The sequence below is a fragment of the Pinus tabuliformis genome, chromosome 2_2 (assembly GCF_031772625.1).
Source record: "Pinus tabuliformis cultivar Carrire ecotype Pingquan chromosome 2_2, CPIR1, whole genome shotgun sequence".
Taxonomy (NCBI): domain Eukaryota; kingdom Viridiplantae; phylum Streptophyta; class Pinopsida; order Pinales; family Pinaceae; genus Pinus; species Pinus tabuliformis.
The window spans coordinates 818,251,146-818,273,512 of NC_142300.1; the positions used below are offsets into that span (position 1 = coordinate 818,251,146).

The 22,367-nt window shown below is 40.3% G+C and overlaps 1 protein-coding gene across 1 annotated transcript in view; it reads left to right on the forward strand.

Annotated features, from left to right (window-relative positions):
* The window catches only part of LOC149195480 (uncharacterized), a 90,948-nt gene that overhangs the window by 56,730 nt on the left and 11,851 nt on the right, over positions 1 to 22,367 (forward strand). The window contains exons 3-6 of the mRNA XM_089407930.1: positions 8,018 to 8,074; positions 8,477 to 8,568; positions 8,843 to 13,712; positions 13,845 to 14,033. Coding sequence (XP_089264056.1) covers positions 8,018 to 8,074; positions 8,477 to 8,568; positions 8,843 to 13,712; positions 13,845 to 14,033 — 5,208 coding nt within the window. The remainder of the gene's footprint in view (positions 1 to 8,017; positions 8,075 to 8,476; positions 8,569 to 8,842; positions 13,713 to 13,844; positions 14,034 to 22,367) is intronic.

Sequence of the window (22,367 nt, forward strand, 5' to 3'; positions counted from 1 at the left end):
GCTAACGAAGGCCATCAAAACCTATGGCCTGCGGCCCTTCAACTAGCACGTTGTTTACCAAATACTCATCCCCCATAGTTAGCTATGACTTAAGCATTGACTGTGGGATCGACGGTTAGGATTTACTGCGGCACTTCAACCAGGCTCAAGGACTTCCGCTCTCTCCTACTTCCGCTAGTCTTCCTCCTGCTCATTATTCATGGTCTAGAAGTACGCCATATCTTTGGCTGCCTGTTGTTGACAATCATCACGCAGTTTACCAGAGGGTATAGAATCCCAATCGTACCGAATATAGCTTTCCTTACATAGCACTCCTTCATTCGCCAGACGATCAACTAACATATTGGATTTTCTTCGCACATGAACGAAGCTGACGGTTCTCAGGGTTCACAAGTGGGAATGAATACGCTGAAAGACTTGCGATAGCCTCCAATGTTTCGACACTTTTCCAGGTGCCGTTCCATTACACATTTTCTTGGCCGCATTAATGACCAATTTAGAGTCAGCTTCAATGATGGCGTTGTGTAAATTTGACTCCATCAAGATTTCTAGGCACTGCTCTAAGGCCATGAGCTCCACCATGTTATTAGTGGCAGTCCCCAAATGACTGTGAAAGATATCCTTTATGTGCCCCTGCTCATCTCTTATGACACCGCCAAATCCAGCCATCCCTGGGTTGCCCTTAGAAGCCTCGTCTATATTGATTTTCAAAAAACCATGAGGAGGAGGCTGCCAGATATCTTTACCAACAGTTGTTTTGCTCACACCCTTGTCAGTGCCTTGGGGAACCAGAGAATGGAGACCCAACTGCAGCAGTATGCGAGCATCTTGGGCGAAGGAGGGTCCTCAGGAATTTTCCACATAAGGGCTCCTACTGTATCTTTGAGTTGTCGTAAAATTTGGACAATGATGTTCTGGGTCGAGCTTGTTTTGTTCTTGAAAATCCTGCCATTGTGTTCTTTCCAGACATCCCAGATAATAAAGCCTAGAACCAGAGTCCAAGCCTTGTTAATGATTTCATTACCTGAGAAGTCTTTCCTCCAATTCTTCAAAGTGTTGGTGATGCTGAGTCTGTCCCTGTCAGTTTTCCTGAAGACTGAGGCCGCCCAATCCCACAAGGTAGAGGTGAAGGGGCAGAGGTTTAGTAAATCTTCCATTGTCTCCTCTTGTAAGCCACATAGATGGCATTTGGATGGGCCAACAAATCCCCTTTTCAGAAGATTCTCCCATGTGAGAATTTTCTTTTGGTGAACCAACCACATAAACAACTTGATTTTCATCCATTGCGAGTTTTGCCAAAGGTCATTCCAAACCTGATCAGGGTTTGGATAATCAAAACCTAGGGCCATTCGTTTAGCTTCTTTGAGGTTAAAGGTGCCTTTGGTGTTTTGACCCCATCTTAGTTGGTCAGACGAGGATGACACCAAAATATTCCTCTGCTCCAAGTCAAGAGCAAGAGAATCCGCCTGGGCCTTCAAAGGACTCTCTTCACTATAACCAAGATCCTTCCACATTCTCCATTTACCATTTTCCCTTACCTGATCCCAGAAGTCACTTACCATAAGTAAACCTTTGTTGTCAGTGTCATTTTTGAGAGCGGTTAGTTCTTCTCTAAACAAATTTGGTTCCTGCTACCAGTTATCCTCCCAAAACCGTGCAAGGTTCCCAGCTCAGATCTCCCAGAAACTATGTTGCTAGACAATGGCTCTATTCTCCCAAGCAAGGTTCCAAATGTGGGAGCCCTTGATGAGCCTTGACATTTGGATATGATCCCTCTCCTGCCAATTATTTGCATATTTCTGCTTCCAAATCTTGGCCCAAGGGGTTGCCGATTCCTTGAGCCACCTCCACCAAAGTTTGGCTCTCGAAACTCTGCTGAGGGTTTCAGGGTCATGAAGCCCCAAACCACCATGGGCCTTAGGTTTGCAGAGCTTGTCCCAAGCTACCAAAGCCCACTTCTTTTTCTCTTCCCCTTTGCCCCAAAGAAAATCTCGTTGAATACTCTTGATTTGTTGCATAACTCCTTTAGGAGCAGGAAGAGCTGAAAACATGAAAATGGGTATAGCTTGCAGGACAGCCTTTGTAAGCACAAGATGCCCCGCCAAATTCAAAGACCTGCAGGTCCATTTCCTGACTTTGTCATGAAGTTTATTAGTTACCGACTCCCACACTCCCTTGCTCAGAGGTTTGTCAATAAGAGGCATTCCAAGGTACTTGGAAGGTCACTGATCCCTTTGAAACCTGAGAATTCTAGTGAGGTTCCTCTGAATAGCAATGTCAGTGTTAAAAAAGAACACCTTTGATTTGTCAAGGCTTACCTCTGTACCAACAGCCAAAGCAAAGTCGTTCAAGATTTGTTTGAAAGCTCTGGCTTCCTTGACCGTAGGAATGCCCTGCAGCATTGTGTCATCAACAAATTGTTGATGAGTAGAAGCAGTACCATCCGAGGTAAGTTTCAGACCCTGGATTCTTCCTTCAGCATTTGCCATTTTGATCACTCTGCCTAGCCCTGCCATCATGAGAACAAAGAGGAAGGGGGAGAGCGGATCCCCTTGTCTGAGACCCCTAGAAGGCATAAAGGTTCTAGAGGGAGAGCCGTTAAGCAGAATGGAGAAGCTAGCCGTGGATACAAGGTCCATAACCCATCTTATCTAGTTGTGGTCGAAGCCATAAGCTCTTGGCACTGCCTGATGTAAGACCAGCTTAGCTTATCATAAGCTTTCACTAGGTCAAGTTACATGGTGATACCAGCTTGCTTATTGCTCTTAAGAGAGTGTACCACCCCGTGAGCTTGTATGATGTTGTTGAGAATTTGTCTTCCTTCCACAAATCCAGTTTTCTCCTCTAAGACAAGAGCAGGATGAAGAGGCTTGAGTCTGTTAGCGATCACTTTGGAAATAATTTTGTACACCACATTACATAAGGCTATGGGTCTGAATCTGTCCGGTGTCATAGCTTTTTCTTGCTTTGGAATCAAAGCTATGAAAGAGGCATTAAGAGCCTTCAAAACAGTTTTGGATCTTCTAGAGTCTTCCACAACATCAAGGATATCTTGTTTGACTGTTTTCCAACAAGCTTTGAAGAAGTCCACATTGAAACCATCAGGGCCAAGAGCTTTCCCATTTTGCATCTCATTGATAACTTCACTAACCTCCTCTTCAGACACTGGCCTGTTAAGATTGTGGTTGTCTTCCCTGGTTACAAGCTTAGGAATGAACTTTGTGAATTTGTTAATGAACCGAGATCTGTCGACGAGAGGCTCCTCTGCTATGCTAAGGAAGTGTTGAACTAGGACAGATTCCATTTCTTTGTGAGAGACAAGCTCTTTCCCTTGAGAATCTTTAAGTTTTGAAATTTTGTTATGAGATCTGTGATCCAAGGTTGATCTATGAAAAAACTTCGTGTTTCTTTCTCCTTCTCTAATCCACTGCACCCTCGATTTCTGTCTCCAGAAAATCTCCTCTTGCATGCACCGATCTTCCCATTCGTTTTGAAGAGAGTCAGCCTGAATTAATCCCCTGGAGTTTTTGCTCAACTTCTCTTATGGCTTAAGAAATATTACCAAACTCTTTTTGTTTCCAATCTTTAAGCCTAGATTTGATGTGTTTAAGTCTCTGCTGCAACATGAACATTTTAGTGCCTTGAACGGGCATATCTTCCGTCCACCATTTCTCAATATTGTTGGTGAAGTCAGGGTGAGAGAGCCAGAGATTTTCAAACCTAAAAGGTCTGTTCCTCAGTGTACCCATAAAAGTCGCTTCAAGCTGGACAGGTCAGTGGTCTGAGCCTCCGAAGGGAAGGATTAAAGCTGACATATCAAGGCCTGTGAGAAGGAGGACCTCTGAGATTATGAATCTATTTAGCTTAGAGGCGACTTGAGAAGCCCCTCCCCTCTTATTATTCCAAGTAAAAGTGCCATTTACTGTTTTGGTGTCCACTAGCCCCATGTTATTCATGAAGTTCTGGAAGGCAATGGAGTCTCTGCCTAGTTTTCTGGTACCGCCTTTTTTCTCTGTAAGAGATCTGATCATATTGAAATCCCCTGCCAGAATCCAGGGCATATCAGGATATCTCTCTCTCAGCTCCTCAAGGGAGGTGAGAAGCTTAAGTTTGTCTTCTAGTTTTTGAGGACCGTAGACGTTAGTGATCATGTAGATCTCCTTATCACCCAAAGGTTGAATCACCAATGATAGATAGTTCCTAGAAGCTTCAGCATCCAGGATTCCAAGTTTTTGAGGATCCCATAGAGTAAGAATCCCACCCACTGAGTTATCCGCTTTAACCTCTAGATACTCATACTTGATTAACCATTTGCTGTGTATCTCTCTGATCTTGTCCATCAAACATTTTGTTTCCTGAATAAATACCATATCTGATTTTTCTTCTTTTATTCTATTGCTAAGATTTCTTTGTTTCCTTTTACTTCCTAGACCCCTAATGTTCCAGGTTGTAAGCTTCATTAAGAAAGGTTTGTAAAGGAGTAACTGGTAAGATCCCTCATCTTACCTGAGTTAATCATAAGTTTCCCCCATTCTGTCAGCAGCTCATTCTGTTTTTTTCTTCCTCTTTTCCTACCCGGGTTCTTCATTCAGTCATTCTTACAGTCTAGTTGGGTGGGACGGTGCCTGACTATCGGACTTCAGATACGTTATGCCAGCCGGGGTCGGGCCCTCGCATCAGATAGCGCCTCCTTCCTCTTGTCCAAGCACCTTGATCCGTTTTCCCAACGGTCCCGACCAATGTGTGTTCGCTTCCATAGTGTGTTTCCGCCTAACCCCTTTAGCTTTTGGCCCTGAGCCTAGCTTGTTCAGGCCTTACCTTCTTGCCCTTTAGCTAGTTTGGTCCTTACCCTAGCTGCTTCGGGTCCTGAGAATAAGGTGCGGCAAATCGGGAGAATCCACTTCCTTCTTCTCTCAGAGAATCGGCTTCCTTCTATGGAGGAAATATTTGGAAGAGTGCATCGGTGTATCCTCCATCGTTTTCACTCCCCTATTCTCCTGGCTATTATGGTTTCTTTTGACTTCAGAACACTTCGTTTGTGATCTCCAGAGGAAGAGCTGTTGAACCCTATCAAACTCCTCTTTTGGCAGAGAGTCTACCCCTTTGGTGATTCCCTGCTCCAGAAACTTTTCTAGATCTAAATTCTCCCTCTCTAGAATCTCCTGCAGTTCATGGTCTTCCGTTCCAGCCTCACTTGGGGTCATCTCGTGGTCCCTACTGAGCTCCATAATGCTTGGCATATCATCCTTTTGTTTGCTGTTTTCTGGTATATCCTCCATATTAGCATCCCTTTCCTTCTCAGTGGGAATATTCTCCAATTCCTGGTTTGTCCCGTTGTTTTCGACTTCTTCTTCTAAGATCTTGAAACTATTGTGGCTCGGTTGTCTGTCTTCATTAATTTTCTTTTGGTACCGCTTGCCTCCTTTCCCTTTACCCCCAACCTTAGTAAAACCTTCGGGATCCTTGCCTGTAGTGGCTTTCGTATTGCTCTCTAGCTTGTTCAATGGGCAGTCCCTGTATAGGTGCCCATGTTCATGGCACTTACGGCACCTAAATGGGACGTGTTCATAGTCCACCGCCTGCACCCATTCCTCGTCATACACTTCTAAAATGATTGCATCCGGAAGTGCCCCAGATAAGTCCATTTCCACACATATCCGGGCGAAGGAAGTGTATTTGCCTCTTAGAGTAGCATCTGAGATCTTTATAAAATGCCCTAGCTTGTTGCCGATAGCCTTTAGAGACTTCGACAGCCAATAATCTAAAGGAAGGGAGTAGAGTCTTATCCATACCGGTATCAATGTGAAAGTTTCTCGTTCTGGGACAAAGTTCATTACCCATGGTCGCATATAAAGGCCTGTAGAAGTGTAAAAATAGGGTCCTCCCTCGAACACTCTGTCTTTATCCTCTAAGCTTGTGAACACCACCGTGAAGAAGCCCTTGGACCTAAGGTGAAGGTTAATTTCCCCCTTTGGTTTCCAGTGGTTCCTTATCCATGCTTGCAAAGCCTTCTCCGTCGGCCAAATCCCCATAAATTTACAGATAACAGCATATTCCACCATGTGGTCTCTGTGCATCTGTAGCGCTGCGTCACTTAAAACGACCTGAGGAATAGTGGTCGACTTGGGTTTACAGACCCCTGTTGTACTCATACGAGCACCTTTCTGACTGGTAACCTCTATCCTCTTCTCCTTACGAGCTTCCTCATGGTTCTCTTCCTGTCCTTGAGGTCTGATAGTTTCCGATTTTTCTGTATTCGTAGCCTCTGTTACCACCTCTGTTGGTTTCTTGAAGCGATGCGATCCAACTCCCTTGCTTCTGTCCGCAACCACTTGACTGTAGGAGGGAGCTGAACTCCCTCCTCCGTGCCCCGCCATGGTGACCAGCGACAAAACCCTAACGCAAAACCCTAGTTCAGATTGCAGAGCCCCGCTTAACAATCAATTGATACATTAATTTTAATATTATTCATCTAATAATTATTTTTATAAGTATTATATTTAAAAATTAATATATGTTTTTATTTTATTTTTATTCAAATATAATTTTTAAAAACTATAAAATATTTTATATTTGTTTGTACTTGCTGTTCCTTGCTGTATCCGGATCCTGGCTTTTCAAAAAATTGGCAGATCCATATGCGCATCCGGACGCGAATCCTGGTAACTTAGCTGGTATCTCTCTTTCTTTCTTTCTTGGATAAGTTTCTTATTATTCTGCAGCATTGTTCTTAGGTCTTAGATCCTTTCCTGTTGCTGTAAGCTTAGATAAAGGAGCTGCTTTTGCACTGCCACTTTGTATGACACTGAATATAATCGTTTAGTTCCATTGACCCACTTTTTGTGGTCATTCGTTAAATTATCATATCTGATTTTATGTAGTGTTTGTTTTGTTTATTAAATGTATGTCAGAATCCAGAGAATTATGTAAAAAAATGGGTAAGTGCTATTTTTGAGTTTATTCCTTATGAATAGATTTCCCTCTATGGCATTTTGTGTTGAACTTATGCACTTCTATGTTGTAGGTCATGACTCATAACTTGCAGGGCATGGCCTTTATATGGGTCTGAAGTTTTAAAAGGTTGGCTAAGATTATGGAGACTCTATTTCATCTTAGATAGTTTGTTTATTTTAGAACCACTTACTAAATTACTTGTAGCCTATAAGGGACCAGGTCAAACATACTCAACACACTCAGATTTGTGACTTGTAACTATTCTGAAAGCACTAGTAGTTCAAGAAATAACTAACCCTCTATTAGACCTAGCCTAGAAGTACAGGATGCATAAGAAATAGCTAATACTAATACATAAAGTCAATAGATTTGGAATACTAATACATAAAGTCGATAGATTTATATGCAACATGTTTTTGGGTAAAGTATGTTTGATATGCTCTTTTACTCCTCAGGTTCAAGCATTATGTTACGAACAAAGTTCATATACACAGCAGAATACTCAAAAGATCTGAAATATATAAATATCCATGATAGGAAAATAATAAAGTTCATATACACAGCAGAATACTCAGAAGATCTGAAATATATAAATATCCATGATAGGACAATAATATATTTATATAAGAAATGTATAGAAGATATGAGATGATGGAATTGTTACGAATGAGGGCCTGCTTATATACCTCGGCAGGTGCCCCTTCATGATAAGTCATGTCTTTTGAAACACGCCTCCTCAGTACACTAATCATTGTTAACTTATTAATTATTAATTATTTACATTCACAAGTCATTAAGCAGTCACAACAGAATAAATTTAATATGTCACAGGAAGTTTAAGAAAATTTCTTTTATTTTCGCAGAAAAAATAGTACATAGCACACAATGTTTTTTACCCTCTGTTTTTATACATTCTCTTTAATTCATAGCAGGTTTTATTTGTTACACTTTTAGGGTCTGCAGGTTATAGGTCAATCATCAGATTGCTTTTTAATTGCAATATAAATTTTTAAATTTTAGATTCCATAGTTATGAGGGGGATATATTTGTTGCCTTTCTGCAGGATTTTTCTGGCATTTGGCCCATTTTTGATGCAGCACAGTCTCGAGATGTCCACAATGTAAGAGATTATTGGATTTCTTAAGTTGAATAGATTAAAAAATGCTATATTTAAAATTGCAGAACTGATTGCCTTCCTTATTGACTATATTAAGGTAGCTTTCAACAATAGTAGCTCAGAATAATCCCTGTTCAAACTATAATGCATTTTGTTTGTACTATATATAGCAAACAATTCCATGGAAGTTACAGTTCTTCAAAAAGTTTCTATTCTGTGTATTGTTTAAAAAATAACACACTACAGACTCTGTAGTGGTATGTAGCATGTAACTTATATGAGTTGTGGGAGTCCTACAGTTTGCCACTGCTGTTTGTGTGCTCAAGTCCCATTGACCTATTCTTTTGGCCACTTGTGGACATCAATAACACTATCTCATCTTATCCTACTGGTCATATTTTGTAGATCATGCAAGGGCGTACAAATGAGCTTGAGACTCAAGGTGCATTGCCAAGAAGTAATTCCCAAGTTTCATCACTTGCCGCTTGTGCTCCGAGGTTTGTGCATTTAATGCCCCTTCGTATTCTTTACTTTATGGTGAGGAAGATTATGTCTTTTTTGAATATCATGAAATTCTTTGAAATCCTTTGATTTTGTTTTTGGACTCGTAGTTCCATAGAGGGAAAGAAGTCCATTGGTCAATATGGTCTCACTCGGTCTTTCTTTAATTTATATTATAGATGTTTATATTTTTGATTTAAGCATTTAATATATCTTAGTGTCAACTTGTCAAGGACTCTGCATGCACTAATATCTGTATGTCAATGCCAGTGCTGATAATAGGGCTGCGGAGATGGCTTTGGCAGGGCTTCATGAATTTTTTAGTACAGGTGATGCAAATGTCATTGAAGGGTATGCTTCACCTGTTCTCAGAGCATGCCAGGAAATTTTGGAAGATGAAAGAACCTCCTTGACTCTTCTTCGATCACTTCTGAATCTTCTTACAGTTCTTTCAGTGAAATTTACGCGATGTTTCCAGTCTCATTTTGCAGATATTGTGGATTTGTTGCTCGGTTGGGCGCTTGTACCTGATCTTTCTGACACTGATAGATGCATAATTACTGACACATTCCTGCAGTTTCAGAAGCTCTGGGTGGGTAACTTGCAGTTTTCACTGAACTTGTTAACCAAATTTTTAGGAGATATGGAAGTATTAGCTCAGGATGCAACTCCTGGAACACTGCAGCAATTACGACGACTGCTTGCGCTTGTTTCCTGCTTTGTCACAGTTTTACAAGCCACAGCAACTGGTGTGCTAGAAATGAACTTGCTTGAACACATTATTGAGCCACTTCAGGAAATGCTTCAACGATTGCTTACATGCTTGTTAATGGTAACTAAAAAGTTTGGTAATACCAAATGGCTGAAGGAATCCTCAAGATGCCTTATTATGTTTGCTGATATATTGAAAGAACGCTTTGCCAACTTCTATCCTGCTGCAATGGACATATTATTCCGATGCCTAGAAGCAAAGAATGGAGTTGTTCTGGGTGCTGGTGCACTCTCATCTAAGCAAATTCAGGCAGTTCTAAAGACCAATCTGCAGTTAATGTCTGCACAAAGACTTGCCCTTCCAGCATCAGCAGTCCAGAACATTCTTAAGATGGATTCATCTTTTGCATATTTACGCTTACACCCAAATCATCTTGTGACAGGGGTGGCTGCAGCCACTTATCTATTTTTGCTAAAGCATGCGTCTAATGAAGTTGTGTTGCAAGCCATCAATTCTCTGATGGCAGAATTACAAATACTGAAGGATCTACTTTTGAAGGCTCATTCTGCAGGGATTCATGACCCAGAAGAGCCTGACAACAGAAATCATAATCAGGCTGCGGCAGATTCTCTTGGAAGAGTTCTTTCAGAAGTTGAGGTTGTAGCCTTGACAAGATTTGATCTGATGGTCTTAGCAAATTCTTTCTCGGATACAGGAAAAGCACTTTCAGATTCAATACATATGGTCAACTATAGGTTTGAAAGAGCAAAAGAACTAAGCAAATCTATCATAGAGAAGTTGAATCCTTTCAAGAACCCTTTCATATGGTACTTAGAGCTGCAGTATGCTCTAATTCAGTCTCTACATAGGATTTGTATTGTTATTGTTTTTGGAAAACATATGATTGGAGAGAGACATCCTGAAATGAATGTTTTATTCTCCGGGTCTAATGGAAAATCACATCCTTTAGCAGAGACAAGCAAGGAAACAAGCATGGCAGTATCCAAGAATTTAAATGTGTATGGGGTTTATATTGCTAAAGCTCTGCATATTTCGGCCAGTCTTTCTGTCAAATTGGAAGCCTTGGATTGGGTTAGTAGCCTTTGTAGGGGCATGATGACCATTATTAATGATGAGACATTCCAATTCTATTGTTATCAGGGTTGTGAAGATTTTCGGGCATGTTGGCATACCTGTTTGAGCAAGAATATATTGTTCCCAGTTTTATGCGCAGCATCAGATAGAGACTTGAAAGTCAGATTCCGGGTTGCATCAGTTCTTCAGCTCCTTTTACAAGCAAAGCTCATATATCCAGTATACTTTGAAGCAGTTGCAAATGTGGCTCTTGAAAAACTTGGAGACCCTGATTCCTCACTTCAAAGTGCATTTAGAAAAGTTCTTTCTCTGGTTGTCCCCGCTGCACTGTATTTGGGAGGTTGCATTGAAAATGATGATAACTATGCATACAAGCACATTATATCTTATGTTAAGGGAGGAAGCAGAAAGTATTCACACTGGAAGCAAGTGTTTACAATCAAGCACTTATCGCAATCATCAAGGTCACAGCAGCTTGTCTATATTTTGAACTACATTTCCCAACGTTCACAGGTTGTTCCTTCTGGATGGTTCCAGCGTCTTGTTCTTAGCTATCATGGAAATTTAAAGAGTTGGCTTCCAAAACCACACAAAGATCCATTAAACTCAGAAGCAGGTAGCCTGTGGTTGGACCTTAATGTAGACTGTGAAACACTTGAAAGAGTCTTTTCCACCAACAATCTTGCTGCTGCTTGGTGGTCAATACATGAAGCAGCTCGTCATTGCATCACTGTTCGGCTTCGTACTCATCTCGGTGGACCAACCCAAACATTTGCTGCTTTAGAGCGAATGCTGTTAGATGTAGCACAATTATTACAAGTTGATTCTGGGCAACGTGAATCAAGTAGTGGCACCAGCTCTTTAAGTGTCCATTTATTGCCAATGAGGCTCTTATTAGAATTTGTGGAGTCTTTGAAGAAACAAATTTATAATGCATATGAAGGTTCTGCTGTATTACCAGCTTCACCCACTCAAAGTGCATTATTCTTTCGTGCAAATAAAAAGGTGTGTGAAGAGTGGTTTGCTCGCATTTGTGAGGCACTGATGAATGCTAGCTTAGCAATCCAGTGTAATGCAGGTACATTCCATCACGCTGCAACACGTTTGCATGACCTTAGAAACGCAGCAGCATCAACATTAAGGGATATGGCTAGAAGTCAAACAGTGGATAATTCACAGAGCTTGAGAGCGAAATTACTAAATGATGTGCTCCGAATCCTACGCCATACATCACTAGCCTTGTCCAGACTTCATGAGTCAGATGCCATTGTTGGTCTCCAGATATGGGCAACATCGACCTTTGGTGCACTGCCTCTAGATGACAGTTCACTAGGACTGAAATCTATGGGAGCATTTGGACTATTTGGATGGATGACTGGTCTTATGTATCAAGCTCGTGGGCAATATGAAAATGCCACAGCCCACTTTACACACATGCTTCAGTCTGAGGAAGCTCTTTCTTTGATGGGTGCTGATGGAGTGCAATTTGTCATTGCACGTATAATTGAAGGCTATGTGGCTCTAACAGATTGGGATTCTCTAGACCACTGGCTGCAGGAACTGCAGTTGCTTCGTGCTAAGCATGCAGGGAAATCCTATGCTGGTGCATTGACAACAGCTGGCAATGAAATGAATGCTATTCATGCTCTAGCTCGCTTTGATGGAGGTGATGTACAGGGTGCATGGGGATACTTGGACTTGACTCCACAGAGCAGCAGTGAACTTACAGTAGATCCTAGGCAGGCTCTTCACAGGAGTGAGCAAATGCTTTTGCAGGCAATGCTTCGTACAGATTCCCAGGAAAAGGAGATTAAGCTGGAGACAGAGAAGGCGAAGGCAATGCTAGTGTCTTCAATTGATGGGTTGCCTGAGGCAGCAGCATATGCTACCCAGTTTCACTGCATTTATGCCTTTGAACAAGGGCGCAGAATTCGTTCTGGCCATGATGAATCTGGGGATTTTGCATCAGTTCTTAGTTCCCTGCAGCATGCAGTTCAAGTGCCGATGAATCCATTACAACAAGATTGTCTTCTGTGGTTGAAACTCTTACGTGTCTATCGTGTTGTGCTACCAGAGTCAAAGTCAACTTTGCAGCTCTGCCAACAAGTCATAAGACTGGCTCGCAAACAAACCAATTTCCAACTGGCTCATCGTCTGCATCAAGAATTGTTGAGTGGTATTTCAAAACATCACAAAGATGACTTTTCCGAATGGCTTGTTGCAAGCTTACAGTATGAGAGTATTCTGCTTCTGTTTGCAGACGGAAAATGTGAGGAAGCCATAGTAGAGCTTTGGTCATTGGTGCGTTCTTACATACCATTTTCTACCTTGTCTGTTTCTGGATCCGACAATATGTTGAAGGCAAAGGCATGTGTGAAATTGTCATTTTGGTTGAAAGAAAAGTATACTGACATACATTGGCCAAACTTACTCCCAAAAATGAGTTTAGATAACCCCAAGTTCAAAGCAAATGATAGTGCTACTAACTTGGATGAGGGAGCCTCTTCAAGGGAAACTGGCTGGATGTCAGCCGGCAGCTACAACTTGATAGTTGAGGAGGTGGTTGGTGCTTCCATTAAAGCAGCTACACTTCTGTGTCCAAATATGTCTAAAGCTTGGCTTTCATATGCCTCTTGGTGTTACCATCAAGCAAGAGCATCACTTTCAGGTGATTGTGCAGCTTTAAGGTCATGCAATTTGTCACCAATTCTGATTCAGGAAGTTTCTTCTGATGGGACAGGTTTACTTGAAGAAGAGGTAATGCAAGTGCGGGCCATTATCATAAGAGCTTTCTTAAAGAATGAGAAAGCAAATCTAGGAAGTGAGGAAATTTTAACGTGGCCAGACACTGAAGTATACATGAACAGTGAAAATATTAACTTTGTAGAACTGTTGGTCCAACGTACTGTGTATTTGATGCAGTCAGCAGCAGGGGCGGCAGGAGTCGAAAATTCAGATGGTGAAAGTGCATGCTCTCTTTTAGTTGCTCAACTTCAGCGAGAAGTACTGAGCGTCAAGCACAATTTAGATCCCTCTCTTATGACATCATTGATGAATGAATTGATAGACATCTGGTGGACTTTGAGGAAGAGAAGGGTATCACTATTTGGCCATGCAGCTCATGGCTTCTTACAGTATCTTTCACTATCAAATAGGACACATCTTGAACAAGGTCCTTGGAAAGGCTATAACTTAGATGTTCTAAAACATGGGAGGGAAGACTGCACACTTAGAGCAACTTTATACATATTAAATATCCTTCTAAATTATGGAGTAGAATTAGGAGAGACACTTGAACATGGTCTTATGACAGTGCCCCCTCTACCATGGCAGGTATTCTTCAGTCTGTTTGATGTATCTATGTCATTCTTCTCTAGAAATTATTGTGAATGCAATGTTTCTATGTTCATCTGATATGTTTCTACATTCATCTGATGTTTTATTTATTTCTGTTTTACACTTTAGGAGATAATCCCTCAACTATTTGCTCGTTTGAGCACTCATCCTGAACAGCAGGTTCGTAAACAGTTGGAGGGATTGTTGATTACATTGGCAAAGTTATCTCCATGGGCTATAGTCTACCCTACACTTGTTGATATCAGTGCTTATGACGGAGAGCCATCAGAGGAGCTTCAACGCATCTTAGATTGTCTGGTAAGAAAAATCAATTTATCATGTTGTATTTCTAGCACTCAGTAATTTTTCTGTAAATATTAAATAGCAGTTAAGTTGAGAATATTTCATGAAATTTTCTTCAGGTATTTAGAACTGGAAGAGCTTGAAACAGCTGAATTAAATCTTATTATCTTGAGCTCGAAGTTGATGGATAACTACTTTTTCTTTGTTGTTTTATAAACTATTTCTTTTGTTTTTTCTATACTTTTTCAAGTTGTGGGATCTGTTCATGCTTGATTTGGAGAAGAATAATGTAACTATTTTTACAGTATGGAAATGGGATTTCATACTTCAATCTGCCAGGAAATGTCTAGGAAATATTTCCCACATGTTTCCATTTTATTTTTCCATGAGAAATATCTTTATATTTAATATGAGGAATATACATGTTTTGGTCCTCAAGAGATTGCTCAGACAGCAAGGTTCCAAGCCATTACAAGAAATATTCATTATGACCTCAACTGTCACATGCAAGAATTGAACTCGGGAGGGGAGTATTTGTTGATTTTTTTGGGGTAGCTGCGGTAGGTATTCCCAACGATTTAGGTCGGCCCACAAAAGAAATTAAAAGGAAGAAATTTAAATTTTGAATTTAATTTGCCTCCAAAATGCTCAAGTTGGCCTCAAAAGAGCAGGTTGGCCCAGCCATAAAGATGCACCACTTGGGGCACCCTAATCCACTATAAATTGGCATTCGACCTCTGTTGGCACTATGGCACAGGTGTTGTCCTTGATGGCAACTCACTCAAATGGCAGATCACAGTCAGGCCCTCAAAATGAAAGAAAATAAGGTATACGCAAGTTCCTCGTAATAAAGTCGCATATACACGTGGGTGTACCGATCAGAAGGTGCGCGCGTATACGTATGCACGCACTTTCATGCTGATAATGCTTTGTATTATCACATATAGCTCAAGGGTTAGAGCTTGCTCTTTATGATGTAGCATTTTATATTACCCCTCAAGATGAGATGGTTTATCGCTCATTAGGGTTGGGACATGCAGGGGTTCCTTTTGATGTGAGGGAGCATCATGTGCTCAGGGATTGATGATGGCTAATGATGAGGATAGAGCTCATGCTAGGCTTTTGCCCACGTGCTAATCTTATGTCCTAACAATCTTTTGCATTTTGATTTTCTTCTTTTTCTTTATTGCGGCCATGATATGCTTTTTCATTCTTTTAGCTGCATCAACCTCCACGATAGTAGTTTTCCGACCCTACTCAAGGAATGTGGACATGTGGGTGCCAAATCCCAAAGTACGAATGACAAGTTAAACTTGAAGAATGGATGTGCTATATGGGGCTTGTAATGTGGCGTGGAAGGTGCTATGTATGGTATAAGGGATAATGAACATAATATCTCAATCATGACTTTCCAAGTAGTGCCCCTCCTATAACGCGAAGGCCTCAAGAGAGGTTCTGCTGGACTAGGGCTAAAGATTAACCCCACTGGTAAGGTGAGAGAACCGATTTATAGTCAAGATCAATCAATCTTCTAGATCACCCCTTTATCCATAATAAATACCCAAAACAAACAAGCATAAGCACCCGATTGCAAAATGATCAAAGTACCTTTTGAATAACATCCCACCTTTATTCAAGTGGTAATGTTGGATAGTGAGAAGCATGTGGCTGATGCAAATGGCAAAGGCACATGGCATAACATCGTGAAATGGTGGCTGTCAGGGGCTATTGGCTAGCTATCAAATGTAGGAGAATATTTTTTCCTTATGGGTTACCCTTTTTGATGGGTAGTAGGACCTAGCATGTCCCTAGGGCCCTAGGCTAGCCTTGACACTACTTGATGGGAATGCCTTGATCCAGAGCCCAAATGATGTTGATCATTCCTAGGATGATTAGGGAGGCCTTGTATTGCCTCATGGAGCCCCAACGCTTGAGAGAGATTACACTACTTTGTCTGGATAACACCCATGGAGATGACGCGGGGCACCTAGAGTTGGCTTTTGGACACATGGAGATGTTTTGAGGCTTGATTTGTGGATCCTAGCCCTAGTATAGCACTTTTGGAGCATTTTTAGTCTTAAAAGGGCATGACATCATGCTTAGAGAGGCCTTATGGCTCATTTATGTGGAATTTCTTTGGCATAGTTCGTGTTGTTGAGCTATTGGGTTGGCTTGTAACCCATTTACTTTGTGTCTACTTAAAAGTAAACTTCTTTAATGGAAGTCATAGACCTTTTGTAATAGAAGGATCGCTCCATTCATTTGTTCATCATCATCTTTGTGGATTTTGGCCTTCTTAGAGAGAGCTCAACTTAGCCTTTGTATTTCGCTACTTGTGGAGATGTGATCTTTTGTGGAGCTATTGGTATTGGAGACTAGTTTGTGTATTGGAGACATCTTTTTGGGATTTAAAGAAGGCATTTTCTTGGAAAATTTGTGAGTATTATTACACATCTTTTATGGTTTTACATGTAATGAAATATTGCTAGGGTTTTTTATTATTTCTTGTCTAAATGCACATTTTTATTGAAAAGTCTTGGTGAATTATTGCATGTTAAATCTATTTTCCTTGAAATCTCTAGAAGGCCTCCTAGAGAGCTATTCTTTTTGTTGATTTCTCCACTTAAAAAGATAGCTAGGGTTTTCAAGTGAAAGCAAGGGTTTTCCGCTTTACTCCATGCATGAATTTGATATATGTAAAGTTTAGCCCCTAAGACTTCATTACCCAACTAGGGGAAGGCATTGGGGTGTTTGTGATGGTCAAAATTCATTAAAATTTTACCTTTCTCCTTTTCTAGCTTTTTCGGGCCTTTAAGCAAGTTGCTAGGGCTAGGGTTGTCGAAGAAAAGTGTAACTAGGTTTGGTATTTGTCAATGTAATTTTGTTCTTTGTACTTGTCAAGAGAAACACATATTATTTTTATAACATTATATGAATGAGTTTCTTGCTCATTCCATAGGTCTAGGAAAGTCAAAGAGTCAAGATTATGTTAAAGAGCTCTTTATGAGCATTTATGTAATGTACATGGGTCAACCTAGTGCCAAGAAGCCCTCCATGACAAGCACCAGTATTCAACAAAGAAGACTACAAGCAAAACGATGAAAAGAACATCATGTTGGCCTACAAAAATGAATTAAACAAGTAAATGATGACATGTCGGCTCATATAAATGACACAACAATTCACTTGGTCATGTCAGCTCAAATACAGGGTCAAACTACTATAAATAAGCGTGTAAAGTTTAGAATTACAGTAAGATAATTTCGGATATCTTTGCAACTTCGGAGGTGCAGGAACTTGCATTCCTCTGTGATCTCAGATGGGTACAGGACTGTGTTTCTTCGTAGGTAAGGATCAGACTTCGAATGGACAACCTCACAGTAATCTCGGATGGGTGCCACCAAAATGGTTACTGTCTCGGCATAAATAGAATGATAAGAGTCTGTCTCAGCATGCTAAACAATATCATGAAGGCCTCGGTATAGGAAGAAAACACAGTCACAAAATCTCGGCATGACTAGTGATGACAAGGATCTATGGGATCCCACAATAGTATACACATTCTCGACATAAGTATGATAGAAGAATCTCACAGTGATTCACTCATCTCAACATACATTAAGGTGCAGTCATAATCCTATCATAGTCATGATCTCGTTCTTGATGGAGACATGGTCACAAAGGCTATGATCTCAGTGAAGGTACAATTATGATGACACTGTCACGATATCGGTGGATCTACATGCAACTCTCCTATACATATCACATTATGAAGATCCCGTTGATGAAGACCTCGGTGATGGTGCAACAATGATGATGATCTTAGTAGTAACAAAGGAAGAGGATTGGTGTCTTGGTCTTGGAGTGGCATAGAGGGTCAAGTGTAATGATCTTGGTGTTTGTCAATTAGAATCACTATAAGATGAATTATGTGTGGGTTTTCCTCTCCAAGAGGGAGAGATTTTGGCCCTCGCAGAATGCCAACTTCTTGTGTTCTTGTCTCTTTGTTTTGGTAGCAGTTTGATGAAGTAAACACACACACTCATAATAAGAAGAAGATCAAGATAAGATAAATAGTAAAAGCATTTCACAAATTGTTATCAAGTATAGAAGAATCTATCTAATGCTAACTCCCCTATATTCTTCAACATGGTATCAAAGCTATGGTGAAAAAGTCATAGGAAGGGCAACAAAAGAGACATACAAGGATCCTTTAAGGGTTTTGTCAAGAATAAAGGATCGAGTCTGCAACAAGCAGTCTACGTCAGCAAAGAACCTTTTCTCCACAGTCATCATCAAAAAGGTCACCAAGAACCTTATCAATATGACTACAAAGCAAGATAACTCAAAGTCAAAGATTATCATCTTGGAGAAGGTTGAAAATCCGAGAAGCAATCCTAATCTACACTACAACAAAAGGAAAACATAATCTTTCACAGTCTTAGTGCTAGGCTCAAAATTTGGATGTCATTACAAACCATGTCATACCACAACAATCTTAATGACTTAAGCAGTTTCGATGATTGGTATTGAACAATGCTCGAAGGCCACAAAGATCTTTGCTCATGCTAAGTCAACTCAAGCAAGGTTCTACTCCAGCAAGGAGCATTGCAACAAGGTTACAAAGATATATAGTCACAACATACATTACAACAATTTCACTTCAGAAGGAGAACACAATGCCTCATCTCAGGTGGACATCGTGATAGTGGTCTGAAAATTCTTGATTTTGATTCCATACTCTCACAGTCAAGGAATCAAATAATCTCAACATATCATAAAAGGCAGTAGCTGAGTAGTGCTTGGTGCTGAACAATGCAAGGAAGTATCAAGAAAGGTTTTCGAACTCTATTGTACTAGGCAGCTCAAGCAAGAATCTCATTGAAGGAGATCATTCATGAAAGCATCAAGGTGAAGATTTCATCTTCACATAAGTAAGTATCTTTTCATTCTATATTCAAGTTTGGTTAAATGACTTCATGATTGCAAGGACATCTATGAATTGAATGGGTTATCAAGATTCCTTGCGTGAAGAAGGAGAATAGACATAGTCCACTAAGTAGCTAAAGTCATCGAAAGGTCTCCTTTGAATTTATGAAAAGGGATGTTTATGAAAGATGATGTAGATGATAAACTCATTAACTTGAGGTGCAATAAAGAAGGTCAAATGAAATCTGATCTACATGAAAGTAAAAAGGCATTAGAGGATGTAGGATATCTTCACAAGATCTTATATATAAGATCTAGGAATGAAGACAGTCATCATTGATGCACTGGCAAGGTAACAAATATCCATGAACAAGAAGGTTACGTCATTCAACAACTTGTAGTCTCTATGCAAGATAGAGAAGGACAAGTTGATGGCAAAAATGTTGAAGTTTGAAAGAACTCAACCATGTGCAGAAAAGGAAGGCAAGGTTTGTCCTCAAGCAAGACAAAATAAGTATAGTGTGCAGAAAAGGAAGGCAAGGTTTGTCCTCAAGCAAGACAAAATAAGTATAGTTAAGATTCAATGCTATAGAAAGATTTTGGAAGCTCATATCACTGAAAGATGGAGGAAGCTGAAGAAAAGGGCGAAGGAAAGAGGGAATAACAAATCTCTCCTATGAGTAAGATAACATCCCTCACAAAAAGGTCCTATCATAAGCTCCTAGATCTTGTGATTATGATAATAAGATGCATCATGGCATTATGGAGCATTAGAAGCAAGAGCTCGTGACGTCACCATGGGAATCATGAAGGACAAAATGGACAAAATCCATGGCAGTGAAACACGAAGGATATAGCTCTTGCGAATCTCATTGAACATTGAAGGAAAGACAGATGTCATCTAGGACAAGGCTCATCATACTTCAAGGCAAAAAGGAAACATCTGCCAGATGGGGATATGCAAGATCCTTAAGGTTCTCTAATGGATTCCTCATCAGAGGGTTCACTAATCTAGAGAGGAAGCAAGTGTTTCATTAGGAACTCCAACTTATGGAATTCATGGGATGATGGTGTGATGACATGAAGCAGATCAAGGGATTGAAGATCTTTTCAAACAAGGAAGCTGCTGGAAGAAGCCTAGATGACCTAAAGGTAAAATGAGGTATGTATGCTTGTATTTAATATTATAATGTCATGTCATATGGTTGCAGGTGACATGGATCATTACTTCTATCTTGAGAAGCATGATCAAGAGAAAAATGATCTTCTCCTCTGAAAGAATGCAGGAAGGCATAAGTCACACTAGATGAAATCAACATAATATGTCCTCATATGAAGTATGAGGTAGTTGATTAAGAAACTCTGATTGAAAGCTCCTGGAAATGGAATGTGTGAGGAAGGAAGAGATCGTGAGAAATGCAACCATGATGAAGGCGATCAACATCCAAAAGACCAAGAAGATTTGACTAGGAAATCTCCTGGAAAGATACGAAGACGTTGATGAAAGTCTGAAAAAGATGAAGTCCCTTGACAATGGATATCTTTGGGAGATGTGTCAACATGTATGCAGGACGCTGATACCTACAGGAAGATGTCATGATGAAGAGCCATATCGAAAGGTACAATTTCATTTAATGTTATGTTTTGATTTCTTGAATTATATTTGGATGAGTTCATGCAGGGCTATTGGCACAAACGTTATAAGTACAAGTACAACTAGCATTCATGTGGTGGATGGAAATTCCTAAAAGAAACATGATGAGGAAGAAGTAGCCATATGAAGAAGGTTCGAGATATGTACCAAGAAGGCCAATGTCCATGAAGAAAGAAATGACATGACAGAATAAGAAGGAAATTGGTCGATGGTTGTTTCTCTACAAGGAAGAAACTCAACTAAATTTCATGACATCAAGGAGAGAAGTTGATCAAGTAGCTGATGGACCCACAAAGAAAAAGTTGTTGATATATAGAAGAGTCCCTAACTAAGAGGGAGCTTTGACAAGTCCCTGATCAAGAGGGAGCTTTGACAGGTCCCTGATCAAGAGGGAGTTTGAATTAAGATCACCCCTGATTACAAAGGAGTGACAATTGTGTTTTTCCGTGTCATGTGTCATGCACTAGACCAGGACTACATCCGTAAGTCTAGATGAAAGCCATGAATGGAAATGTAGACACATGATAGACACACCATTCTTGTCTTCACTTGTGAAGAAAGAATGGGAGGATTGGGTAATCATTTGGCATCGATACTCTTTGGGGATGTGTAGGGTATCCAAGATAAGAGTAGGCAAGAGGATCGATATTCTTTGAGGTCATACTCAGTGAACACCCAGGTGGGTATGTACCTTGAGAGACAATGATGAAGGTGTCTATAAATCATTGGTCTAGCCAACATTGTAGCTCATGATCTCGTGGAGAGATGGAGCTTTTAGTCAAGTTCTTGCACTATGACAATGCTGATTGATATGATGCTATACAGATGGGATTGCCAATCTGATTCTTCATATGAGAAATTCTTTAGATTGAGAATAACCAATTACCATTGTAAATACCTCCCTAGTTAAGAGGGAGTGCTGAAGAAAAGTGTAACTAGGTTCGGTATTTGTCAATGTAATTTTGATCATTGTACTTGTCAAGAAAAAAATTATTATTTTTATAAAATTATATGAATGAGTTTCTTGCTCATTCCATAGGTCTAGGAAAGTCAAAGAGTCAAGATTATGTTAAAGAGCTCTTTATGAGCATATTTGTAATGTACATGGGTCAACCTAGTGTCAAGAAGCCCTCCAAGACAAGCACCATTCTTCAACAAAGAAGACTACAAGCAAAACGATGAAGAGAACATCATGTCGGCCTGCAAAAATGAATTAAACAACTAAAAGATGACATGTCGGCTCATATAAATGACACAACAGTTCACTTGGTCATGTCGGCTCAAATACAGGGTCAAACCACTATAAATAGGCGTGTAAAGTTCAAAATTACAGTCAGATAATTTTGAATATCTCTGCAACTTCGGAGGTGCAGGAACTCACATTCTTTTGTGATCTCGGATGGGTACAAGACTGAGTTTCTTCGTATAACAGTAAGGATCAAACTTCGGATGGACAACTTCATAGTAATCTCGGATGGGTGCCACTAAAATGGTTACAGTGTCTGCGTAAGTAGAATGATAAGAATTTGTCTCAACATGCTAGACAATATCATGAAGGCCTCTGTATAGGAAGAAAACACAGTCACAAAATCTCGGCATAACTAGTGATGACAATGATCTAAGGGATCCCATAGTAGTATACACAGTCTCGACATAATATGATAGAAGGATCTCACAGTGATTCACTCATCTTGACATACATTAAGGTGCAATCATGATCCTGTCACAATCATGATCTTGTTCTTGATGGAGACAGTCACGAAGGC